The 26,647-nt window shown below is 36.0% G+C and overlaps 1 protein-coding gene and 1 non-coding gene across 2 annotated transcripts in view; one reads left to right on the forward strand and one right to left on the reverse strand.

Moving 5' to 3' along the window:
• The window catches only part of PPP4R4 (protein phosphatase 4 regulatory subunit 4), a 120,116-nt gene that overhangs the window by 28,668 nt on the left and 64,801 nt on the right, over nucleotides 1–26,647 (reverse strand). Inside the window, exons 4-15 of the mRNA XM_060003329.1 lie at nucleotides 24,754–24,901; nucleotides 24,168–24,241; nucleotides 21,552–21,658; nucleotides 20,639–20,746; nucleotides 14,713–14,834; nucleotides 12,006–12,128; nucleotides 10,281–10,450; nucleotides 9,841–9,960; nucleotides 7,438–7,515; nucleotides 6,510–6,593; nucleotides 5,492–5,674; nucleotides 560–665 (exon numbers count right to left, since the gene is read on the reverse strand). Of these exons, the coding sequence (XP_059859312.1) occupies nucleotides 560–665; nucleotides 5,492–5,674; nucleotides 6,510–6,593; nucleotides 7,438–7,515; nucleotides 9,841–9,960; nucleotides 10,281–10,450; nucleotides 12,006–12,128; nucleotides 14,713–14,834; nucleotides 20,639–20,746; nucleotides 21,552–21,658; nucleotides 24,168–24,241; nucleotides 24,754–24,901 (1,423 nt within the window). The remainder of the gene's footprint in view (nucleotides 1–559; nucleotides 666–5,491; nucleotides 5,675–6,509; nucleotides 6,594–7,437; nucleotides 7,516–9,840; nucleotides 9,961–10,280; nucleotides 10,451–12,005; nucleotides 12,129–14,712; nucleotides 14,835–20,638; nucleotides 20,747–21,551; nucleotides 21,659–24,167; nucleotides 24,242–24,753; nucleotides 24,902–26,647) is intronic.
• Nucleotides 10,875–10,947, forward strand: TRNAA-UGC (transfer RNA alanine (anticodon UGC)). The gene has a single exon. It is a non-coding gene; the product is annotated as a tRNA-Ala (tRNA).

The raw sequence follows: 26,647 nt of genomic DNA on the forward strand, positions 1-26,647 counted from the left end.
CTACTTCTAGAATTAACATTTTAACAAAAAGTTTTTGTCTTTGTTTTAGCCCATAGCAAATTAAAATAAATTTGCATTTGTTAATTGACAATTTTTTAAGACATTATAAACCACCTCGGCTTACCAGATTCACATTCATGTGTACTATCAAGTCTATTCAAGGGAACAAAACTCACATTCTGTGATATTTAAAATAGGAACATAAAACAAATTATTAGATTCAAGGGTAGCCTACTTATATATCTTAGTTCCAAATTGTATTGATCAGGATAGAAACTGGGCTTTCAACAATAAGTATACATATTTTAATTTCTCAAGTGTAGAAATTCACAAAAGGCAGCCTAGAGTAGTCACTACTCTCATTCATCACAAATCTGATCCTGTCAAAGATTTCTAAAACAAGCCAAAAAAATTAGCCTACAAAACTCGAATGCAAATATATACCAACACTGGCCTAATTATTCATGGCAAAATGATACATAATATAAGTCAGCTCTAACTAAGGCCAACCAGTTTGTTTACTTTCTATTTTTCAAAATGAGAGACAATGATTACTTACGTTCAATTAATTTTTGAATGACCTCGTGTCTCTGTTCTTGTTTACGATTGTAACGTAGAAAAATGCATAGAGTTCGCGAAGCGGCCTTTTGGACAGGTAAGACATTCTTAAAGAAATAAGGAAGACAAATTAAACCAGTCTAATAGTATATACTCTGAATAATTTGGCCCCATAAATCTATTTTAAGTTATTGACTAAAAGTAAAAGCAGTATTGCCTACCTCTCAAGTCACTGTGGAAGTGTCTTCATAATTTAATGTTACCATCGCTCAGGCAAATCAACTCATCTACTATCACACTACAAAGTTAATTCAATTTGGCAGTCATTTCCAAATCATCCAGATTTGATTTATATTTGACTCTCATTTCCTTGCCACTTCATCTTAAGTGATATTCTCCGCAAATTAATCTCAACCACCTCTGGACCTTGTCACTCATTTATTCAACAAACATTTGTTAGAACATACCCTGTGTCAGGTATCTCACCAAAGATGTGCAACTTCTAAAATATAAACTCAGAGATCCCATGACCAGGTATATGTCAGATCCCTCTGGCTTAGTTCGGCCTCTTCCACCTCAATGCCATTCTTGGAGGTCCCCGGTCCATGACACAGATAAAGCTTAGAACCCAAGGGACAACATACCAATTACTCTTACCAGTGTTTTAAACTCCTTTGTCCTTTGAATTTCTGTCACACCACCGGGCAGAACCTTAATTCTAAATGAATTCAACCATTCATCTTTACTGGATTTGGGTTCAAATGATGTATTAGAGAAAAATCTCTCAATCAGATATACTGTATCCAGTATAGATTCATGTTCACCATCTTGACTTACATATAAATATTATAACAATCAATTCTTGACGATTCAGACTATTATACTAGGATCCTTGAAATTCAAGTAGGAAAAACTATACATTGCTCAGAGAGTACTGCCTGCTACCTCCTCTCATATTTTTTTTTTAAATCTTACTTTTAAATCAATCTTTTTTTTTTTTTTTAAAGATGTTGGGGGGTAGGAGTTTATTTATTTATTTATTTATTTTTGCTGTGTTGGGTCTTCCTTTCTGTGTGAGGGCTTTCTCTAGTTGTGGCAAGTGGGGGCCACTCTTCATCGCGGTGCGTGGGCCTCTCACTATCGCGGCCTCTTGTTGCGGAGCACAGGCTCCAGACGCGCAGGCTCAGTAGTTGTGGCTCACGGGCCTAGTTGCTCCGCGGCATGTGGGATCCTCCCAGACCAGGGCTCGAACCCATGTCCCCTGCATTAGCAGGCAGATTCTCAACCACTGCACCACCAGGGAAGCCCCTCCTCTCATATTTTATACAAGTTATTTCCATTCTATTGAGAACCATTTCATGTGGTGCTTTTAATCGAATATAAAAAAAGAATATTCACTATGAGTTAGAACAGAAAATTTAAGAAATGTACATAAACAGAAATATCAGTGGAATTACGGAAAATGAATTTTAGATAAATGAACTAAATAAAAGGATGTTACTCTTTTCTTTCATTTTTTGTATACTAATAGAATTTCAAATGCATAAACACTAGTCATTTGAAATAAAAATAGTTTAAAATACGTGTATTTTATACGTCACAGTATAAGGTAATGTCTTTTGGGCCAGAAATGAAAGATAAAAGTAATTATATCAAAACAAGTAAAAGCCAGTTTAAAGAAGTCGTGACCACTTAAGCATGCGAATAATGCCTGTAATTGATTAAAACATTATTTAATATAAAATGATGAGTCTAAAAGAAAGAGACAAAAACAAAATTCATTCATCATCATTGGAAGTGGCTACTGCACCACTTCAGAGTTTTCCTAACTCCGAAAATTGATAATTAGAGGGAAAGAAATAAGAATTTACCCTCTCTTTACATTAGGAAATATATTTTAGGGTAAATAAATTACCCAAGTAGATGTAAAAAAAAGGCATTTCTCCTGAGAAGAATGCCATCAACAATGTAGAAGAAAAGACAGAATTTAAAAAATCATTTTTCTGCAAGTTATAATGAAATAACTGATCAGGCAAGGATCATCACTGGATGCTAAAACTAATGGGTAAAAGCTTGGTGGGAAACTGGGTATTCCGAGTGTTGAAGTGTCAGCTTCAGATTGTGACGCAGATCACAAGAGAGAAAACACAATTTTGCAGTAGGCTAACAGAGCTGTCCCCATCTGCACAACCACTCCTAGCTCACTTACGGAGGGACAGCCGTCCAGACACAATGCAACATAAAATACACAGCAGCATTTATGAAGTATTCTTGCCAAAAACGTTTAACCTAAGACTCGGCAAGCCCTTATCAAACCTCCAGTTTAGAAGAAATATGGAGAAGAGATAAACAAGTTAATCCATGAAGACATTCTACAGAACAACTAAGTCTCTTCCTCAATTCAATGTCATGAAAAAGTGGGGAAGGGCGAAGAGGGAATCTGTCCTGCATTAAAAGAGAACTAAGAGATGTAACCACCTAAGGCAATGTATAGATCTTACTTGGATCCTATATGGAATAAAACAACTGTCACACATATTTGGGGCACAATTGGTAAATTTTAATATGAACTTTAAATGATATTAAAGATAATTGTTCATTTTGTCAAATGTAATAATTGTATCATAGTTATATAGGGCAATGTCCTTTTTTAGAGATGAATACTGAAATGTTTAGAAATAAAAATACAATGATATCTATAATTAAAATTTTTCAGCACGATGAAATAGAAAATACGTCAGAATGTTGACAACTGTTAAACCTAGGTGATGGGTGTGTGAGGGTTCATTATAGTATTTTCTCTGCCTTTCTGCGTTTTAAATTTTTTTCATAACTAAAGCAGGAAAAAATGTTAGTTTCTGTCATTCCTCTACTCAAAACCTTCCAAAGCCTTCCCCTGTATCACAGAATACAGTCTACGCTCTACCTCATGGCCTTCAAGCACCTGCGTGTTGTGGGCCCAGCGACCTCTCCAGCCTCATCTCTCGCTAACGACCGCCACACGGGCTTCCTTGCTGCTCCTCACACAACCAAGCACACGCCGTATCACACCTTTGCGTCCACTCTTCCCTTTGCGGGGACCACCTGTCCTTCAGACCTCCACATGGTCACTCCCTTACTTGGTCCAAGCCTCTGCACAAAGCATATTCAATCAGAAAGGGCTTTTTCCTGACCACTATATTCACAATACCATCCTACGACCCTCCATCACTTTCTTCCCCTCTACCCTGGTTTTTAATTCCTCCTTGTACTTTTCATCCCTGGTGTATGATGTATGTATTATATGTGTTTATTTTCTGTCTCTAATAGAATTTAAAGTTCTATGAGAACAGGTCCTTTGTCTTTTCATTCACTACTGTGCTCCTAGCATATAGTATAGTACTCAGCACATAGTAAGTGCTCAATAAATTTTGTTAAATGAATGAATATTACGACCATTAGATACGGAACTAAAAATATAATCTTTTCTCCAGGGAATATTGAAACAGAATATAAGTGTCTTTTTTGATCATGGAAAATGTGCTATAGTGAATCACGTATTTCTTTTTAAGTGTGGAATTACCTCCTTGTAAAAGAAAACATAAAGCAGATCCCTCAGGCTTGAAAGTATTTTGTTCACACTATGTTATAAATCATTTCTCTTTCCTGATAAGGGAAAGTACAAATATGGAATAATTATGTATTCTTAGCTTTCTAAACACAAAGACACTTACTAAGTAATCAGGTTGAGACAATTAAGATCAAGATCACCTGTTAATATATTTATTTTATTTTACTATTTATCACTTCCCACATGACCACCATGTAAGAATGCAAGGTCCTTTAGAGCAGGATTCTGTCTGTCTTATTCACCCTATATCCCCAGCTCTTAGAACAGTGCCTGACACAGCAGACTCGAATAATTAACTGCTGAATACAGCAATTAATAAATTCTGCTTGATTTCATGTGAAATTTTCTATGTGGTGCATTCACACATTATCCTCTGAGAAGGAACTTATTTTTGTCAATATCAATTTTTAAGATTATTACATCTATAAAATAACCTTCAACCCCTAGACTTTGCTTTGATACATGAAACAAACTTCATGTAGAGGTGTTAGGTCATAAGATATATGCCTTTTTCCTTTTTTTTTTTAGTTAAGTTGTAAATGACACCAATAATGTCATTTTTTTCCTCTTTGAAGCTAAACCTGATTTGGGGTTTTTGAGATGGCTACTAGATTTTGTTATCTCACTTTTTTTGAGAACAATAAGAATTCAAAGTACTTTTTTAATAGTTTCTAAAACATATACATTATGCAGAACTTTTTTATACTTCAAAAAATGGTAGTAGGATGTCATATTCAATGTATAGTGAACTGAGGGTTAAACAATCCTCTCTGGAAATTTTAAGGAAAAAGGTAGACAACTTACTCTATGGGGAAATTTGAATACAAGTCTTTTTTCTCCCCCTACTTTGACTCTAATTTTGAGGTTATCCATAGTAGGGCATCCGTGTTTTTTGTATACATTTTATTTGTAACAAGTCACTGTTCAGGTACTATAAAAGAAAAAGAACCCAAACTAGTATTAAGGGGCTTAACGGATACCCTTAAGGCAACAGGGCACAGCTGAGGCCATGAGACATGAAAGGTATACATGAGAGCAAAAGGCACTTTGCAGTTGAGATCACTGGCTCCTGCCAACCTCTCCCTTGAGAAGAACGGTATCAAGCTTGCAGTGCATGTGTTTACACTCTCCCTGTGCATCCCTCTCTCCAGCTAGGCAGAAGCTGATGAAAAGGAGAACCGGTGGGGAAGCAAAGGTAACACCCCTCCAGGCAGAAGGGCATGAACTGAGTGTGTCGTTCTATTTCAAGAATGTGGATAATTTGGTTAATTCCAAAACAGAAGCAAGTTCAAGAGAAAGTCAGATAACAGGTATTGGGCTCACATTTGTCATCACGATTGTGAACATTCTTTGCAAGAAACGGTAATAAATCTGATCACTTGATATGACGTGCGGCAGACAGGCGTATTTCTGGAGCAGCTTCTCGTGAGTTCTCCACTTTAAAGAGGCTGCAGCTCGCTGCTCAGCAGCTGTGAGAGCTGGAATCAAGTCAGGGAGAGATGATAACTAAAGAAGAAAACACATCAAGAGAATCAAAGATAATTAAAGAAATCAGTTTCAGCACTCAGCCAAATTATTCAGTCTTACAATACACCGGGGAGGGGGAACTCTTAACCTTTTCGGAAATTAGGAGGCATCTTAGTTGTCACAGGGAAGTAAATATTTATTAAAATCAAATACTTAAAAAAAAATCTATATATAAAATTTATGATTACTGGAAACAAAATTTTGAAAGAGACTGGGATTCACAACCCTTCTAAAGTAAAATGTATTCTATTTCACTGTCAGCAGACTTTGACCTTCTAAATTCCTACCTTTCTGTCCTCAACAGTTGCTATTCTTTGCAGTAATAATAAATGCTAATAAGAACTGAAAATATGAATGTAAACTCCAAGGACAATAAATAAGGACTGTGGTAATGTAAGAATGGTAGAGGACAAATGTAAAATAGATAGCTAGTAGGAAGAGCTGCATCTCACGGGGAGATCAGCTCCGTGCTTTGTGACCACCTAGAGGGGTGGGATAGGGAGGGTGGGAGGGAGACGCAAGAGGGAGGGGATATGGGGATATATGTATATGTATAGCTGATTCACTTTGTTAAATAGCAGAAACTAACACACTATTGTAAAGCAATTATACTCCAATAAAGATGTTTAAAAAAAAAAGGGAATGGTAGAGGAAATTCAAGCTGTTCAAACTCTAGCAGACATTTACTGAGCACCTACTATGTGGCAAGCACTATTTTAAATGTTTTTCATACACTTCTGTTGATTCCTCACAACTCTGCAGAGTAAGGTAGGCCATATAATGTCCAGAAACTTTTTTGATACATGGGATTTACCTTATTTTCTTGAACACTGCTTTCTCCACCAGTAGACATAAGTTCCAGGATTTCTGGAAGATGATCTATGAGAGCATCTAGTACCTTTTAACAAAGATATTGATTACTCTTCTTGTGATGGCTGTTTTTCTATTCTTAGATTAATCAACATGCCAATTTCTACACAGAAATAGTATGAGTTACCAAACAGCATTTTGGGGGTTTCTATTTTCTTGCTCTGTCATCTTCTTGCTGCAAAGTCTTAGAAACAAAATTAGCTACCTTGATCAAACTACCTTTGAAAAGAGATTAGTATGTCTGCCTCTTGATAATATTCAAATCGTCTAGATCTGAGACAGCCTGACAACATGCTCAAAACTGCCTCCCAACTTTTGAAAAGCAGTTTAAGTCAGACGACACCTTCAGTGATGTCTAATGTTGAGGAGTTGAGACTTGGCAAGCTAGCAGTCATTTGGGTGAATAGGATATAGTAGATAAAGCATCAAAATAAAGTATTCCAAAGCCTCCACAAGTATACTCCCCAAACAATGCTAGGAGAAACAAAAAGATATAAAATGTGATATAACATATGATCACAAGTATGTAAAATTTTAAAAACTTTATATAGAAAAAATAGAAAATGAAAAAATATAAGACAAGAGAAACAGTGATCAGAACTAAAAGTATTCTTTTGTCTGTCTACTTTTTGACCTTTCCAAAATTTTCCATAACAAACAAATATACATGTATATTTTAAAACCTACTATTTTAAAAAGATATTCCCAATTTCTAGTCTATGATACAGTGGCATATCGACTTGAAGCTTCTGGGGCTAGTCAGCTATTAGAATTCATGCAATTCCCAAGAAGCAGGAAAATAAAAGAAAAAAGGCATTGACATATTCAAACTTAATATAAAAGAAGTAAAAAGCAAAGTAAGAAGGTATTACCTCCAATGATTCATCTTGTAATAATGTTATTAGTTCTTTATGTATTAAATACACTCCAGAATTCAGAAGTTTAGAAACCTAGAATGGAGCAATAAAGTCTCTCAGATTTGAGACTACTAGACATATAAAGGTTATAAAAACAATTTTTAAAAGAGTAATCCCTGTTAGATTTTCTTCTAAAATGAGACTTGTTTACAACACAACTATAAAATTAGATTTCTAGAAAAATTACTTGCATACGTAAGCTTTTCAGTCTGCTTCCTAACACGCTGGAGTGTGTGAACATATGAGGGTCGGGAGTGTAGAAGAATGGATTTATCAGTCATAACTTCCCTCTCACAAGCACTAATGAGCCCATGGATGCCTGTAGTTCACATTTTAAAGTCTCAGAGCAGCCAACAGGGTCTTTCAAGGGAAACCAGCCATGGGAGCATTCATCTCGGTTCAGAGCTCCCAGAGGGGACAAATTCTACTGAAGGCCAGTAGCCACATAGGGATAGAGAAAACTCCTAAGCAAGCAAAACTTCGAAGACTTTTCCCATCAAAGACTTCAATCTGCAAGAGAGGAGTTGGGAGTTGGGAGAATCTAGACTAAACCAACTCCTTTGTGAACTGTTTTTTTTTTTTTCCCTGTAGACAAGCAACAGTAAAAATCTGCAATGGTAGATTCACCAGTTTCTACTTCACCTTTAAGTTTTTGGGTTATTTTTTCCACATACTGGGTTTCTGAGTAAGGTTTTACTTGAAAAAGGGGTTCCTAGACAAAGAAGGTGTTTTAAAAGTCTTTGCTCTACAGGGTTGTTTTTGACTTTTTGAAAGTACTTTCAAAATATTATTTTTCTGAAAAACAAGAATAAACTCAGAACATACTAAAGTAATTATCAGAATCCAACAATAATACTGTTAAGGAAATTTAAATCCACCAGTGGAATTTCATTATTTAAAAGGACAAACCTAGACTAACCATTCATTTATGAAGTATCATCTTAACCTACCTACATGGTATGATTGTCAGAATACAGAAATTAGCCACCCAGCAAATAGCTAAATCAATGATTTCCAAACTCACTTCTACTGGTGAAATATTTTTGTGTACATATTTCAATTTTTTTTTCTATGGTGCTAACACATTATGTCCACTTATAGTGGACATAAATAAAATGAAATATTAAAGGTATGAGATAAAAATAAACATAAATAGAAACTCTCGTATTGCATAAATATTGCTTTCTCAGACTCTAATCTCATGCAATCATCTCTGGAGACCACCAATCTAGAAAAATACAAGCGTGCATGGTAACCATGCCTAAATACCCACTTAATACATATTAGAGACAAGTAGTTCACTCAGCCAGCCAGTGCCCTCTGCCCTCTCTCCTCCTCCAAAAGCATATTCCTATATGCATATTTACAAAGATGACTTAATTGTTCAACACTGAATTATTTTAATTAATTACACCATTTAAAGGGAATATTTTCTGGACTTTGCAGAATGAACATTCATTTCATTCACACCAGAAAAAAAATGTTATTCAAAAGAAGCAAAGCCCATCATTCAATAGCCAAGAGTCTTAAGTAACGTTTCTAATGCTGCTATGGATATCCTTTGCACTTTCAGCTAATCTGACAATGCTCTGAACACAGTGCAAGGAAGGGGATGAAATATTCTCACTGAGAATAAGAATATTTATTATACCTCTCATAAAAGAAGGGAATATTTTATTAACCCACACAGATATTTTTATGTGACAGTCCTAAAGTTGGCAAGTTATAGGTTATACATGTTTACTGCAGTTATAGCAACATGTACTTACTGCAATCACTCGAGAAACATGCCCTAAATTTCAATCTCAAGGGTTAAGAAGTTAATTATATTCATCATAAAGTTTAAATTCACTTTTGCTCTTACAATATGGAGAGTTGTTGTAACAGCTGAATCTAAAAGCTGTGCTCACGAAACATGATCCATTTGCAGTAAAAACCATAAATTTAAATAATCTATCTCTCAATTTTCCATGTGTACTCGAGTTCTTAAGTTTAGGTGTAAAGCTAAATATAAACATTATAAAGCTTATAAAAACTGATTTTACTTCCAGATCTGTAACAGCCACATCCATACCACAATGTCTGGCTTAAAGTAAGGATTTACTAGAGATATACTGAACGAATGGATTAATACCTGTTAAACGAATATAACGTATTTATGTAAATGAATTCTGTGTAACGTTCTAAAGAGAATTACGGGAATTTTTCAATATTTAGGACTAGAATATGAGAGCGATATGGAGCCTGTATCTTTTAATAAATCTGTAAACAGATGTGTACAAAATATCAAAGAATCATATACTACATGTAGGTAGAATTAACAACAAACGTAAAGTGGTAGCACTGTTTCAGACTTACTTCATGAAAGCAAATAGCAATAGTGTATCTGACTGGTACTTCAGGGTCATGACAAAGGCGGAAGAATGTAGAATAGAGATCCATGTGGAAATTTTTAGGATCAACAAAAACAGTCATGGCCTGGTGGAGGTGGGAGGGAGAAGATGAGTGGGAAGGAGAGAAAAACATGCATCAACACCTCTTATTATAATCATGTCACTTAAACTGAATCATGTCCTCTGAATCATAATTTAGTTATAAGCCATATTTGGAAGATCCAAATGCATGCATATAATTCTAATATATATACTTACACAGAGATAAATATAAATTAACCAACATACACCAGACATAATGTGATGTAGCAAGTGTCAAATATGGCATTATTTTTCAATGCAATCTATTCACGTTTTTAAGTTAAAATTAAAACGTTTAGCCAATACAAATGTATAATTTATTACCGGAAAGTTATAAGCACAGTTCTTCCGTACTGAAATATATTTCTTCTCCTGCTCTAAGATTTGGGGTGGAATCTGGTTTTCATTGTGTCCATTTTCCTGTTGCAAACCCAATGTACAAAGTTTCTTATAAAACTCCAAAAATCTCAAGTGTTGATCTGGAGTAAATATTCCTAAAACAAATGCAAAACCTTTGCTCAACATTTTAATTGAAAACAATAATTAAAAAGGGAAAAGCAAAGTGCAGCAAAAATAACTGGAACCAAATATTTAAATAAATGGTTGGAAATCATAAATAAAAGCAACAATGAAAAAAGAATAACTATTGTGAAGAAATCTAATGGTTCTTCACCTTATGTTAATTTTAATAATATTTTCATTTTAATTTCGATAGTATAAAACTATGCAACACAGGAATTACATCTGCATTAATTTCTGCAGCATGTACCATTGTATATACCACTAATGAGTCACTACAATAATAATATGGCAGCCATTATTGCTATTTACTTATGGTAAACATGCTAAAGTTGCCTACAGAAAAGACATGCACATATGTCTGCAGAGAAGGAGCTTAAAAATGGAATCTGAGAGAATTCCCTGGCAGTCCAGTGGTTAAGACTTGGCACTTGCACTGCTGTGGGCCCAGGTTCAATCCCTGGTCAGGAAACTAAGATCCCAGAAGCGGTAAGGCCCAGCCAAAAAAAAAAAAAAAACAAAGGAATCTGAAAGACGGTGAAGTAAACTCAAAATAATTTTGGTCAATGGAATGCACTGGTTCCACATTCACATACCGTCTTAGGAAGCTAGTAACTCAACATATATTGCAATAATTTTTTTCAACAGTCTATTAAAAGTCCACAATCTGCATAAAAATGTTTTCTATGCTAGATTGTTATAATTTAATTAATGCTTACATTATTTTAGTAAGCTAAGAACTGAGTAATATGTTCAGAATGCCAAGAGTTACAGGTATTATTCTGCATTCTAAGCTGAACTGCTCATGTGATATATTAATTATTCTACAAAAAGTTAGTAAGAGTATACTTACTATGCACAATAGTTAATATACCTGAGCTTCTATTATCATATACCAACTAATACATAAAGATAAAATATTCAGAAATTTAAAAGGCTATGCCTACTTCACTCTGCCATTGTTTTTTGTTTTTTTTTTAATAGTTTATTTTATTTATTTATTTATTTTTGGCTGCATTGGGTCTTTATTGCTGTGCGTGGGCTTTCTCTAGCAGCGGTGAGCAGGGGCTACTCTTCACTGTGGTGCACAGGCTTCTCATTGCAGTGTCTTCTCTTGTTGCGAAGCAGGGACTCTAGGTGTGTGGGCTTCAGTAGTTGTGGCACACGGGCTCAGCAGCTGTGGCTCGCGGGCTCTAGAGCACAGATTCAGTAGTTGTGCATGGGCTTAGTTGCTCCGTGGCATGTGAGATCTTCCCAGACCAGGGCTCGAACCTGTGTCGCCTGCGTTAGTAGGCAGATTCCTAACCACTGCGTCACCAGGGAAGCCCCTGCGATTGTTCTTTCATATAGGTTCTACGGGTGAAAAAGTCATTTCTAACTGTGTTCTAAATTATGCTATCAAAATTCTAAGATCTCTTAAGATTTTACACACTTAAAGGGTAGGCTTTACAACTGAAGAGCTAAAGTTTTGTGGCTAAAAGAAAAGGGAAAAATTATCTATAATCTTGACATTCTTAGGACATAGCATACCATACAGTCCATGGCATAGTTTTCCTAAATGGAAAGATAAGGAAATAAGAATTGATTCATCTGCTTTGAAAGATTTTTCACAAAACGATTTCACTAAGGGAAGTATAGTTTGACTTCTGTCATCTGAAAAACAAGAATAAAACATAGTTTAGATCCAGTTGCCCACACTGCACATGTAGAAATTAATGCATGTACACAAATTCCAGAAAGAAAAATTACTATGTTAGTCTCAGAGTAACAGAAAATATCTGAAAACAATGATGATGGAGGGATGACTTAAAGAATAGGTGAGAGATGAGTGGGAAACATCAAAAACTTTTATGCCAGGCTAAGAGGTTTGGACTTGACACCACAGGCCATAGGGAATAAACTATAGAGTGACTACAAATTAAAAAGCTAAGATGATTGAGGTTTTTGAGTCTGAATAACTACAAGAATGCTAATACTACTAGTATAAATAGATGAGTAGCAGGAATTCTCTTCTGCATACATCTCACACCATGCTGCATTTTGTCATTTCATTTTTGATTGAAAGTAAGTTAGCTTATATTACATTCTGTATAATGAATTTCTTCGCTTTTCCTTCCTATACAACTCTTTTTTAAAAAGTGAATTCATTCTTTGAGTATGCCTGCTTAGGTCATAAGTTTCTGATACCAACAATATTTAAGTTTTGATTCCAAATGCTCCCTGAATTTCCCACAGTTCTCTTAAACTTTCAGAAATAAATCACTACTTTATTAAGGGTCTGACAATACTAAGTAAAACCCTGTAACAGGTTTATTGGTATTATTATTATTACTGTTATTATTATCAACACATTTCAGTACCATACCCACTGTTTTTACTAAATAACATTCATTCGACATTTATTGAATTTCTCAGACAACAAGCATTAACAGAAGTAGAAAGATGAATAAAAAGTTCTCTGAACTTGAGAAACTCAGACCAGCAAAGAAGTCAAACACAAAAAATACCATAAGACAATGTGATCACTATTTTAATAGTTAGTATAAGGCAGGAGTCTGCAAACTATTTTTGCAAATATTCTAGGCTTTGTAGTTTATCTGTCCCAAGTATTCAACTCTGTCACTTTGGCACAAAACAGCTACAGACAATACATAAACAAATGGGAGTGGCTATGTTCCGATAAGCTCTATTTACAAAAACTGGTGGCAGCAGGATTTATCCTAGAAGCCATAGTTTGCCAACCCCTGGTATAAAGGGATTTAGAAGATGTCAGAGAAGACACTGTTTTGAACTGGGCACTGAAAAGAAACAGCTGGCTAGGAGAAAAATAGAGGGAAGAGTGAAAAAGGAGAACATGAAAAGGCTAGAGGTTGAAAGAATTTGGTATGCCAAGATAACGGCAAATGCGGCTGGAGCACCAGATGCCAGAGGAGTGGGAAAGAACGGGAAGAAATAAAGCCATGAACACAGGTTAGGACAGATCTGTGATAACCGAGTGAGGGACAGGAAAAGCCCCAGATCAGAGATGATGCCCATGTTTCTAGTTTGGATGCCTAAGGGTGCCCCATTATTAGGACAAAGAGATTCATTTGTTCACTTATCAGATACTGCTGTTGCTACTCCTCTGGTTCATCCAATGGCCTAAACTATTATTCTGTAACATCCATACATCATAATTGTCCACATTGCAATAATCTTTAAGAGGGTCTCCTAGTTCAGTTAAAATATTATTAATCCAAAGTAATCCTACAGGGGCTTCCCTGGTGGCACAGTGATTAAGAATCTGCCTGCCAATGCAGGGGACACGAGTTTGAGCCCTGGTCCGGGAAGATCCCACATGCTGCGGAGCAACTAAGCCCATGCGCCACACTACTGAGCCTGTGCTCTAGAGCCCGTGAGCCACAACTACTAAGCCCGTGCGCCACAACTACTGAGCCCGTGCTCCACAACAAGAGAAGCCACCGTAATGAGAAGCCCGCACACCGCAACAAAGAGTAGCCCCCCTGCTCTCTGCAACTAGAGAAAGCCCATACACAGCAATGAAGACCCAATGCAGCCAAAAGTAAAATAAATAAATTTAAAAACAAAAACAAAGGAATCCTACAATTACACAATAGTGTTTTGCATCTGAGTACTTGACATTTGCCCTTCCAAATGTCACCCTGACAAAATAGTTAATTTGCACTGAACTAATGTCTAACATTGGTTAAGAATCTAGTCACACACTCAGTAGAGCAACTAATTTAATTGTCTCTGTGATTTTATTTGCACAACACTAAGAAACACCTCCTTACCCGTTCCCACCCAAATATCCCATCCCAGATTTCTCCTCCTGTGGCCACGAAATTTCCAGCATTAAAATATTAAGTAGAGGAAGCTGATTTAGAGATCGCTTTAGTCAAGATCTGTCTTAGGGTCAATTAGTTGAGCAAGTTAAAAACTAATCACCAACCCAAATTCTTAGCCCTACATACTAGTCAGTTAAATGTTGATGAAAGGAAAGAGAAGGGTAGGAAATATTCAACAACACCAGGTGCCAGGAGGGGAAAAGTGGCAGCAGAGAAGGCACCAAAAGAGAAAGGACCATAACCGAGAGAGAAGAAGGGAAGCCTAACATTTATCATGAAAGTTAACATAAGAAACTCCATCCTGCAGCTACCTTTACTCCTTACTAGTGATACAAAACACGGAAAAACAATGCTTTCAGAAGCAAAGATGTGTCCACATGAAGATTTACCTGTATCAAATATGTCGAGCAGATTAACCAAAGTTTCAAAAGCTGCAAGCCGCACACTGCTGCCTTCATCCCTAGAAAGTTCTATTAATTCAGGGAGCACCACACTTTTTGTAAGTTCTGTCCTGCACAATAAGCGATAGAAGAAAATAAATCAAACCAACACATTTTTATCAAGAACTTACTAAGACCAAGTCACTGAGCTAAGTGTTACAGAAAATAGGAAACATCGTAAGGATATGGCTCCTGCTGTCTGGAAGCTCGCAGTCTGGCTGGGAAAGCATGGTAGTATGAATACAAGAAACATCGATAGCAATTGCATATTTACTTAGGCAACTTATGGTAGTTGCTCAATATACTCATTAAGTGAAGGTATTGTTCTGACAACTAACATGGTTGAACAATAAGACTGAATAAATGTTTATTAGCCACTTGTACTTCTTCTTTATGAAGTATATGCTCATTTTCTTTGCCCACTTGCCATATTATAAAAGTTGAGGGGAAATAAGGCATTATGGGGGACTTACATGTATGATACAAATATTTTCCCTTTTTCATTAGTTCCTCTTAGCAAACTGGATTATAGGTAATTTTTTTCAGGAAGTGGGTGTAGATTGCATATTGCCTAAACTAATATATCTATAAGAATATCTTTCTCTTCCCTCACATGTAAATTCTGCCCCAGCCAGACATATATGGAATAGAAGTCTAAGGATCTAAGGATCTAAAGATCCTAATATCTGTATAAGTCCAGTTTTATCAGTCTAGATGCTCGTAACTACAACCTAACCCTTTCATGATGTCAAAAGGGGGTAAAATACAGGGTCAGGAATAACAAGATGAACGAAATAAGCAAGCTTGCCCAGAGAGCCATCCAGGAATTCTGGGGTCTGGCTGTGTGATTTGGAGTCATCTGATGGTAGCTGTCTGCTTCAGCTTAAATACTGATGATGATTCTGAGTTCTATGGTCAGCCAGGACAGCACAATCAATTCGAGGAACCCTCTCCTTTGTGCCTTCTCCACCGACCTGTTCTAAGGAGACTGGGTCTGAAGAAACACTGGGGACCTACGCATCTCCAGCTCTCTTTTCACAAGACAAGTTGCCTCTAGAGTTCTGGCTGGGCCCTTCCCTACATGCTCCCCCTTCATCAACAGACTTCCAATCTGACAAAAGACAAAAATAAGGGCAGAGGACAAGAACCAACCATCAATCCCATTATATCTGAATTTTACAACCTGCGTCTGACAAAGGCCATCATGGGTCTGCTTTTTGTCACTATATGTTAGTTTGTATTTGACACACTGTATATATCCTTTTGTGTCTGATTTATTTCTCTTAACATACTGATTTTGAGATTCATCCATGATATAATATCACATGTATCAGTACTCCATTCCTTTTTATTGCTGAATAGTATTCCGTTGTACGGACAGGCCACATTTTATTTTTCCATTCACCTGTGGCTAGACATTTGGATTGTTCCGGTTTTAGGTAAAACAAATAAAGCTGCTATAAACTTGTGTATGTAAAACAATTCTTGTTGTTGACATATATTTTCCCTTCTCTTGGGTAAACACTTTATAGTACAATAGCTGGGTCATATGGAAGATACACGTTTAACTGTTAAGTAAATGCCAATCAGTTTTCCAAAGTGGGTTCCACCATTTTACACTTCCACCAGCAGTGTATTAGAGTTCCAGCTGTTCCAAATCCTCATCAATATTTGATTCTGACAGGCTTTTTACCCACACATTCTAGTTAGTGTGTAGTAGCATCTCACTGTGGTGTTAATTTGCATTCCATTTATGACTAATGACGTTGAATACATTTTCATGTGCTTTTTCATCATGTGTTATATCTTCCTTTATGACATATCTGTTCAAACATACTAATCATTCCTTAACTGGATTGTTTGTAAGAGTTCTGTATAGGGCTTCCCTGGTGGCGCAGTGGTTGAGAGTCCGCCTGCCGATGCAGGGGACACGGGTTCATGCCCCGGTCCAGGAAGATCCCACATGCCGCGGAGCAGCTGGGCCCGCGAGCATGGCCGCTGGGCCTGCGCGTCCGGAGCCTGTGCTCTGCAACGGGAGAGGCCACAACAGTGAGAGGCCCGCATACCGCAAAAAAAAAAAAAAAAAAAAAAAAAAAAAAGGAGTTCTGTATCATCGAGTCGTAAGAGTTCTTTATATATTCTGGATATAAGCTTGATATATGTATTGTGAGTATCAGTAGTTTTCCATTCTGGACTTGACTCGTTTTAGAGAGTAAACAGATTTTTTTAATATAAAGTCTAATTATCACATTTTTCTTTCAGAGTTCATGACTTTTATCTAAACAATCCTTGCCTACCCCAAAGCCGCAGAGATTTTCTCCTATGCTTTCTTTAAGAAGTTTATAGTTTTTTTTTAAATTTATTAATTAATTTATTTTTGGCTGTGTTGGGTCTTTGTTGCTGCACTCGGGCTTCCTCTAGTTGCAGCAAGCGGGGGCTACTCTTCGTTGCAGTGTGTAGGCTTCTCATTGTGGTGGCTTCTCTTTGTTGTGGAGCACGGGCTCTAGGCGTGCAGGCTTCAGTAGTTTGGGCACGCAGGCTCAGTAGTTGTGGCTCGGGGGCTCTAGGGCGCAGGCTCAGTAGTTGTGGCGCACGGGCTTAGTTGCTCCACAGCATGTGGCATCTTCCCAGACCAGGGCTCGAACCCGTGTCCCCTACATTGGCAGGCGGATTCTTAACCACTGTGCCACCAGGGAAGTCCCAAGTTTATAGTTTTAGCTTTTATAGTTAGGTTTATTATAGATTTCAAGTTAGTCGTTGTGTATGGTGAGAGGTGAGAATCGATGTTCAATTTTTTTCTCTTATGAATATCCAGTTATCCCAGTATCATGTTTTGAAAAGACTTTCCTTTCCTCATTAAATTGCTTTGACACTCTATTGAAAAATCAATCCACCATATTCTGTTTCTGGATTCTCTCTTCTCTTCCACTGATACATGTCTATCCTTTTACCAACATTACATTCTTTTGATTACTGTAGTTTTATTATGTCTTGAAAACAGGTAATGCACAGTCTTTGTCATTTTTTTTTTTTTAGACTGCTGTGGCTCTTCTAGGTCACTTGCATTTTCATATAAATTTTAGAATGAGCTTCTACAAAACAGCACAATTTTGGTCGAGACTGCATTGAATTGCTAGATCAACTTGGGGAGAATTGACATTTTAACAATATTAACAATATTGAGTCTTCCAATTCATGAATATGGTATATATCTGTTTTTAAAAATTTCTCTCAACATTGTTTTATGGTTTTTCAGTGTAGAGTATAGAGTTTTCAGTGTAGGTCTTGTACATTTTTTGTTAAAATAAATAAGTGGAATTTTAAAATTTCATTTAAAAATTTCATTCAAAGTTTTAAATTGAAATTTTCATTTTCTAACTATCTTTTGCTAGTATACAAAAACACAATTGATTTTTGTATGTTAACCTTGTATCCTGAAACATCCTTAAATCCATTTACTAGTTCTAATAGCTGTTTTGTAAATTACTGAAGATTTTCTGTGTAAACAACGATGTCATCTACAAATAGAAAACATTTTACTTCTTCCTTTCAGATCTTTAGACCTTTTAGGTTTTTGTCTTCTTGCCTTATTTCAATGGCTAGAACCTCCAGTAGACTGAATAAAAGTGATGAAAACTATCCTTGCCAGCTGTTACCATAGGGGGACAGCATTCAATATCTACCATGAAGTATGATGTTAGCTATAGGTTTTTCTTTCGTACATGCCCTTTATCAGATTAAGGAAGTTTCCTTCATCCCTAGCTTCCTGAGAGTTTTTAATCATGAATGGATGCTGAATTTTGCCACATATTGTAATGGGAGGATTTTCAGGTTATCTTGTTTAGTATATCACCATAATTAGAAGTCTGGTCAACTTTTTCAAAAGTATGTTCTTTCTTTCCGATCTTAGTGCTGTATGTTCTTCCCCTCTAATACTGAAGGATCATTTTGTAGATCCCAAGTCTGTTTTTCTTTTCTCTTTAGTCATCCCTGTACAAGGAGAAGTCTATTCAGCACACTTGTTTTCTTGTAATGATTGTGTATGACCTCTTCATAATACTATTCACTATTAATCTGACAGACTAAGAATTGTCCTCTTTGATCCTAAACTGGTGCACAATCCACGGTGGCTTTCCAGTGTTTTGAAGCTTTTATTTCATATGGATACGCTAGCTTGAGAAGAATCTCTTCATTTTGCTTCCTGATCATCTTACTAATAAATAATTGTGCTCAATTCTGGTTAAACTTAAATGGTCAGTAAATCTTCCCTTGCTAGCCACAGCAAACACAAAATTACAAACCCAATTCTGTTCTGTTCTTGGGCCTCTTCCCAGCACATCTCAATCCCAAATGCCTTAGGAACATTAACTCCCAGAGCAGTAGTATCAAACCGGTGCCAATCTCTGAAGTTTTCTCTTCCTAATTCCTTTCACCTATCTCAGGGCCTCATCTAGCCTTGAGTATAAGAAAATTGCTCTTGGTAACCATCAGATCTTAACAATATTCCTAATTTTCAATGCTGAAAGAAAAAAGCCTGTGTACCTCTCTTTAGTTTTATGTATTTTTCAAAGGGAGAATAAAGAATATGAATCAGGTCTTAGTATTTTTCAGCCAGCATAACACCAAAGTCCTATAATTATGTCTTTAATAATATGTAAGAACTCAAAATTAAATAAATATTATACAACCAAGCATTCTAACTTAACAAGTGCATTCTAACTTAACAAGCTAGGTAGATTCTTTCTAGTTTTACCTTTATAAATTAATCCTTAAGCAATAATCATATATTAATTTTCAGAAGACCCATATCCACTGTGTCAAAATTTCAGTGACAAAAAAAAAAAAAACAGAATACAAAAAGACAACAGCATATTCTCCTAATAGGTTCTGATCTTGGTTAAGGGGCACAGATCTGGGCAAGACTGAATTAATTATGGTCCACAATGATCCAGAGTCAGCCTAGCCTTAGAAGACCTAACAGAAGGAAGGAAGCTGGTTCTGAGATCAAGGTTAAGGAACTGATTACTCTGTTGAAATGTTAAGCTTCCACACAACACTTAAATCCTACTCAACAAGGGTGGATGCAGGACAGAGGACACTACTGTACCCTCAATCTGTATGACATTCTAAAGTCTTTCTAAAGCCTTCAATATTGGCCCAGATTTTTTTTTAATTAGCAATTTTAATGGCAACAACCTGATTGTCCTTGCTTGTGAAACAAAGAACCAGGAGAAATCACTGCAATTTCTAGTAAAACTGAGAGGTTCCAAAGTTTTTTGTACCAATTTAGGATACTTGAAAAAAAAAAACTGTTTCCCAAGATGGTTTTTAGATAAAATTCCCTTTAAAATCATACTTATACCTTGACGTGAGAGTAGTTTTTACAGGTGAAGAGAAGAGACTGCCCTATCCCTCTCCTTCCTGAGCTTCACACACTCAGAAGACAAGGAGACCTACAAAGCAGACACTGGAAGGGCAGAGCCGCACAGGAGACAGACTTCCACTGAGTAATTTCATCTGAAATGACCCAGTAACACAGCTGCCAGCTAAAAGATACGGTACAGCTATAGTCTGAGCATGGTATATTATATTCAAAACACGGACAATTTTCCCTTCCTGGATCTAGGGGTTCGGAGTGATAAGTAAGTAACTAAGGTAAAAAGGAAAGAAATTAACATTAACCCACCATACTAAACATCTTCACTTTTATCTCTTTTAACATAAACACATCAGAAAGTACTTACTATGATCATTTTTAAAGATCATATAAAGTTTAGCCCTTTAAAAGCATGCTTTCATGGAATACAGAACAGGATACACATGTCTGACAATCCAGAAATAAAACTGTGACAAAAGGAATTGAAAGTATACTTACCCAATGCCCTGAGCTATATTTTCTAATTGCCGACACATACAAGATCGAACTTCGTACTCTACATCTTGACAGAGTGATTTTACCAAGGGAAGAATTTCTCTTTTAATGCTTGGAGAGAGAGGAAAGAAACATGCAAATGGGTGAGTATTTTAGAATAATTAATATTTTCAAAAAATTATCCTCAAAATCTTAGCTTAATAATAACAAACATACCTTAATAAAGAACTTTATTATTTACAATGTATATTTACATGTTATTACATTTGGATGTTAACAGCTACTTTTAAATTATGTATATGACTGAGTCTTTTTAAATAATGGTTAATTTGTAATTGGCAGCTAAAACATCTTAGCTACGATAAAAGGCTATAGGCAAGTGGACTGATTCTAGCAACCCTCAACCAAAATATTCGTCAATTTTATATCTTACTCTTGTGTCATAATTACACAACATTGGTATTTATCATCTGGGCAGAGTGTAGCATATAAATTGTAAACATTCTCTATAAAACCTCAAAGTAAGATAAATTATTCAAGATAATGAATTCATAGCAATGATGGAAAAAAGCTGATGGAAAAAAGCAGAAATCTATCTCTATGTCAATGTTCACCAATTTTTGAAGTCTGTAAGATAATTTTATTTTATCCTCAAAACTACACAAGGTATGTGACAGAGATGACTAAGATGGGAAATAGAAAAAAAGTTACCCTTATTGATTTTGAAAGGCCATATCAAGAAGAAATGCCTCTGAATAAGTAGACTCCCGAGAATTCTATATTCTGTAAATTTAAATCAGCTAAACTGTAAACAGTATGGAATAATACAAATCTAATATAATTATTAATAATATAGTCATTATACATTTTAAATCAATTTAATAAAGTAGACAAAAAATTATATACAAATACTCACGCAAGGGCATCAAATTTGTTGGTCAATTTTCCTAAAATTTTACAACTAACTAAACGAGACTGGACTGTTTGGGAAAGTTGTGCCTTGGAAACAAGTGGATTCAAAATCTAAAGAGAAAAGATTTAGAGAACAAATTCACAAAATTTTATACATTCTTGACACTAATGTCAGCTATTTTCTTCAAAGACTATTTTAATGTTCTAAACGTTTTTATAGAAGTGCAATTACATTTTGAGGTGCATGTTTGTTCATCACCTGGATCTCATTTTATTTGCCTTCTTGGATTATTAAGGCAAAGATGATGATAAATTATGCATTCAAAAACAATTAGGCACCGGGCTTCCCTGGTGGCGCAGTGGTTGAGAGTCCGCCTGCCGATGCAGGGGACGCGGGTTCGTGCCCCGGTCCGGGAAGATCCCACATGCCGCAGAGCGGCTGGGCCCGTGAGCCATGGCCGCTGAGCCTGCGCGTCCGGAGTCTGTGCTCCGCAACGGGAGAGGCCACAGCAGTGAGAGGCCCGCGTACCGCAAAAAAAAAAACACCAATTAGGCACCAAAAGAATTGAATTAAAGCTTATGGTGAATTCTCTAATGATCTGTTTGTGCATATAGTTGTGAAATATACATTTTTCAAAAGAAAAAAAGCAAGTTAATTATTAGATACCCTGAAATTTGTTTTTGTTCCATATAATTTTTACATTTGTCCTGAAGCAAGCAAAACATTATAACTTCAAAAAGATTCTATTAAGGTAATTCTGTCATTTGAATACAACAGCCCAACTCTGATACTGTATTGTGTATGTCCTGGGCACTCGAACTCAACAGCACGACAGACTGTAAAGAATTATGAAGATCAGTCCCTGATTCTGGTCCCAGCTATTTAATTTGTCTAAGTAATCCTGCTATTTCTCATCCCAAGGTTTCTCATCTACTTAAAATGGAGATCAGAATACTAGGTGGTACTACGATCCCCCCAAGTTCTAACTATAACTTTAATCAAAGGGTCAACTTTTTTCCTCTCAACAGAGTAGCCAGAATTACTGAATGCATAATGATAAATATAATTTAAAAGTCAAAAATCTGAAATAAAAGGCATATTTAAAAATCTTAAAAATCACGTTAAATAATATGCGACATTCTAGAGTAAAAACTGCATGCTACCATGATGCACCACTAATCAAAAAGTATAAATATGTCAACATTACGTTCAATTTTTTTTTTTTAATTTTTTTATTTACTTTTGTTTTTTGCGGTATGTGGGCCTCTCACTGTTGTGGCCTCTCCCGTTGCAGAGCACAGGTTCCGGACACGCAGGCTCAGTGGCCATGGCTCACGGGCCCAGCCGCTCCTTGGCATGTGGGATCTTCCCGGATCGGGGCACGAACCCGTGTCCCCTGCATCGGCAGGCGGACTCTCAACCACTGCGCCACCAGGGAAGCCCTTATGTTCAATATTTAAATATGTGTAATCATCTAGATGTTTGGCATCAAGTATACAAACATCCTTATAACTGGGTAGATCTTCCCATTTTCTAGCAAGTGTTTTGGCACTGAGCTAGGGCCATAATCTGTACGAGGGTAAAGAAGGGGCAATGACACTTAATGAAATCCACAGAGGACATTTTATTGACTGATAACTCTTTTTCAACAGGACATATTTGAAAGGAAATTCATATAGAAATAAGGTTCAAAGAATGAAAAATCATTTGTTTAAAGAATAAATTTCCTAATTTTCCTGTTCTCTCATCTGAATTTGCTAAAACTTTTAGAGAAGGGTCTGTTGAACAATATTGAACATTAAAAAGCAAACAACAAATTGGTAACATTATTTACAACAAATATAACAAAGGATTGGCAACCCTGACAGATAAACAGCACATAAAAACAGTGATCAAAGGATATGATCAGACAATTCCAAGAGAACAGAGGTGAAATATAATAATATATGAGAAAATATTCAACAGCATAATAATCAAAAAATGTCCAATGAAAATGTAATTCCATATCTGGCCCAACAAATTTAACTGGAAGGCTATTGCTGATGAAAGCCCAGGGAAACAGGCATTTTCTCATATTACTTAGTCAAGAGCCTTAAGAATATTAATGCCCTCTAACCTAGTAATTCGACTTTTTTGGAAGTTACAGTTAAGGAAATTATCTGAAAAACAGGAAAAGCTCCACAGAGATGTTCATTATTGCCTTACTTTGATAATAAAACACTGAAAACAGGCTTAAATGTTTAATAAGTAAGTAAAATATTTGTAGCTACTACCAAATGAGAAATATGAGAAAATAATAAGGAAAATAAAGCTAAGTGAAAAACCACCATATATAAATTCAATATGATCACTAACACAGCAAATAGCATCATACACAGGGGAAAAAATCTGAAATGAAAATACATCAGAATGTTAGAAGTAGCTAAGTACAGAACCATGATTTTTCTTCCTTCTATATTTTGTACTACCCAAATTTTCTGTAATGAATATGTGCTGCTTTCAGAGTAGGAGATAACTTTATTCTTTTTTGAAATACCGTTTCTATCAAAAACGAAAACAACAAAAACCTTAGAGTGACTTAAGTACTAGAATTTACAAAAAAAAAAAAAAAAGTATTACCTCATGCCTTAGGGTTTCTTTGGGCAATACTTCTATCACAGACAGAAGAGTTTCCAGCCATGCGTTGCTGACACCTGATTGACAAAGATAAAACATGCCAACTTAATTATCTCACTTACAAATTCAGTTTCAACTTAGCCACTAATATTTACAATTGTATTTAATAGTAAAATGGCAATAATTATTTTTATTACTATTATGAGAAGTTTCTCTATTTTTCTGTCTTAGCCAATATCTGGAAAACATTTATATCTTTAAAAATAATACTGAGGGTCTATCTTTAACCCAAAGTGTGCATTTTTCTTGTACTACAATACTATAACATAAATGTTGTAAAAGAAACAAATCTAAGAAAAAAGTATAAATCATAAGATGAACTAATGGGTCTTCAGGCTTCAAGGGCACTGAATTGTGCAGTTTTTGTACAAAAATAGTCATCGCTATTTTTAGTCACACCACTGATCAACTCTTAGGCAGCACAGTCTCATTCAGTTATGGTCATCGGCCTAACACAATTCAAATAACATCACAGCCACATACAAGAAACTACAAGTACATATACGATTAAGCACGTCAGGCCCCTGACCTGCGTCCCTGTGCTCCAGATGCAGTAGAATGACTTGGAGGAAGGAGTGCGCATATGTATGAATCGACACTGATTCTTCCTGTAGAATGGTCAAAAATGATACCGCAGCCGTTAACTGCATTTCCACTCCTGCAACACGCAGGACCTCCTGTATAATCAGAAAGAGTGTGCTATTATATAGATGAGAAATCAGAAATTATAATTTTTTAAAAATCCAAGCTCATAGAAACCAAACATAGTCATATTGCACAAAATAACTATATGACCTTTAAGGATATGTACTTCCTTTTATTACTTTAAGAAAACTATATTAATCTGCTCCGGATTGTTTAACTTATTAGGCCACAAAACGTTTATATCTATTGGGTTGGCCAAAAAGTTCGTTCAGGGCTTTCTGTAACAGCATATATATATATATATATATATATATATATTCAATATATATAATTTTTTTTTTGGCCATGCCACGTGGCATGTGGGATCTTAGTTACCCAACCAGGAATGGAACCGGCACCGCCTGCGTGGAAGCGCAGAGTTTAACAACTGAACCGCCAGGGAAGTCCCTGGACCACATAAAGTTTAAACGTCTCAGGATTTATGAAATAACACTCCATTGCTTTATTGCATAAAAATTATAAAAAGTACATAAACATTTAGATACTAGAATAGTCATTTTTAATAGATCTCAATTTCTAGTTTGCTCTTCGTACTGTACAGTTTTCCATTCCCACCTACAATAATGTCAAAGCTCAATCACATGTGTTTTTATTACTTGTATTTCTGCTTCAAAAAATAAATATTATGCATTCCACTATAAAAAAGGAATGCACTTAAGATTGTGCAAATGTATTTTCCCCTTTAAACAAGTGACAAGAACACAAATTACTACAAAGTAAACTGTATTTTTAAAAAGGAATTTTTTTACATATAAGAATGTTTTTAAAAATTAATTATATTCATAGCCATCTCCACTCACCTTTTAAAGTCAAAGCCTACATTAGAATAGTTAAACACATCAAAGAGTCAAAAAAAAACCCTATCTTTCATATAAACCTCACCAAAGATATCACCTCTACTTCTCCAGAAGACTGTGTGGGTATGCATAATGCAAAGGCAGCTAAAAGTCTTACTTTGTTTAATCAATTGTGGCAACTACTGGAATTTCCCTTGTATGCCTATTTTATAACTAATAGAGTAAAGTTGGTAGAACAAGGTGGAACTTGCAACCATAAAACAAAGTTTCATATCTGTGATCTTAGGAAAATTGGTCTTTCTGTATTATTTCCTAATATATAAAATGTAAATCATGGCTTCATCTTCTTAGAGATTTAATTGAAATCATTTAAATAGCACTTTTATGGCTTACCAACTTGTGCAAACTGAGCATTTACATAATGACCATTGTACATCCAACTGTCTCCTCTCCACTACCCTTGGATATCTGGTGGGAATCTCATCATCTGAACTGACCTCTCCCCAAAACTGGCTCTTCCTCCCACCTTCTGCTAAACAATCAATGACGACTCTGCCCTCCCAGCTTTCCACCCAGAAACTTCGGGGTCATCCTTAACTCCTCTCAGTCCCTCGCTTACCGTAATCAAATGACCAGTCAATCCTGATCCAAAATCTGACCACCTATCACCTCCACGGCTACCACTCTGATCCAAGCCACCATCATCTCCCGCCTGAATTACTCTAATAACCTGCTAACTAGTCCCTGATTCTATCACTGCCCCTCTACTACTTATTCTCTACAGCAGCCAGAGAGATTCTTTTTAAAAAGTCAGATCACGTCACTTTTCTGCTCAAAACTCTCCAGTGGCTTTCCAACGCACTCAAGGAAATGTCTAAACCTTTTCAATGACTTACAAAAATCTGTTCCCAATTCCCTCTT

The sequence above is a fragment of the Delphinus delphis genome, chromosome 2, assembly GCF_949987515.2.
Source record: "Delphinus delphis chromosome 2, mDelDel1.2, whole genome shotgun sequence".
NCBI classification, from domain to species: domain Eukaryota; kingdom Metazoa; phylum Chordata; class Mammalia; order Artiodactyla; family Delphinidae; genus Delphinus; species Delphinus delphis.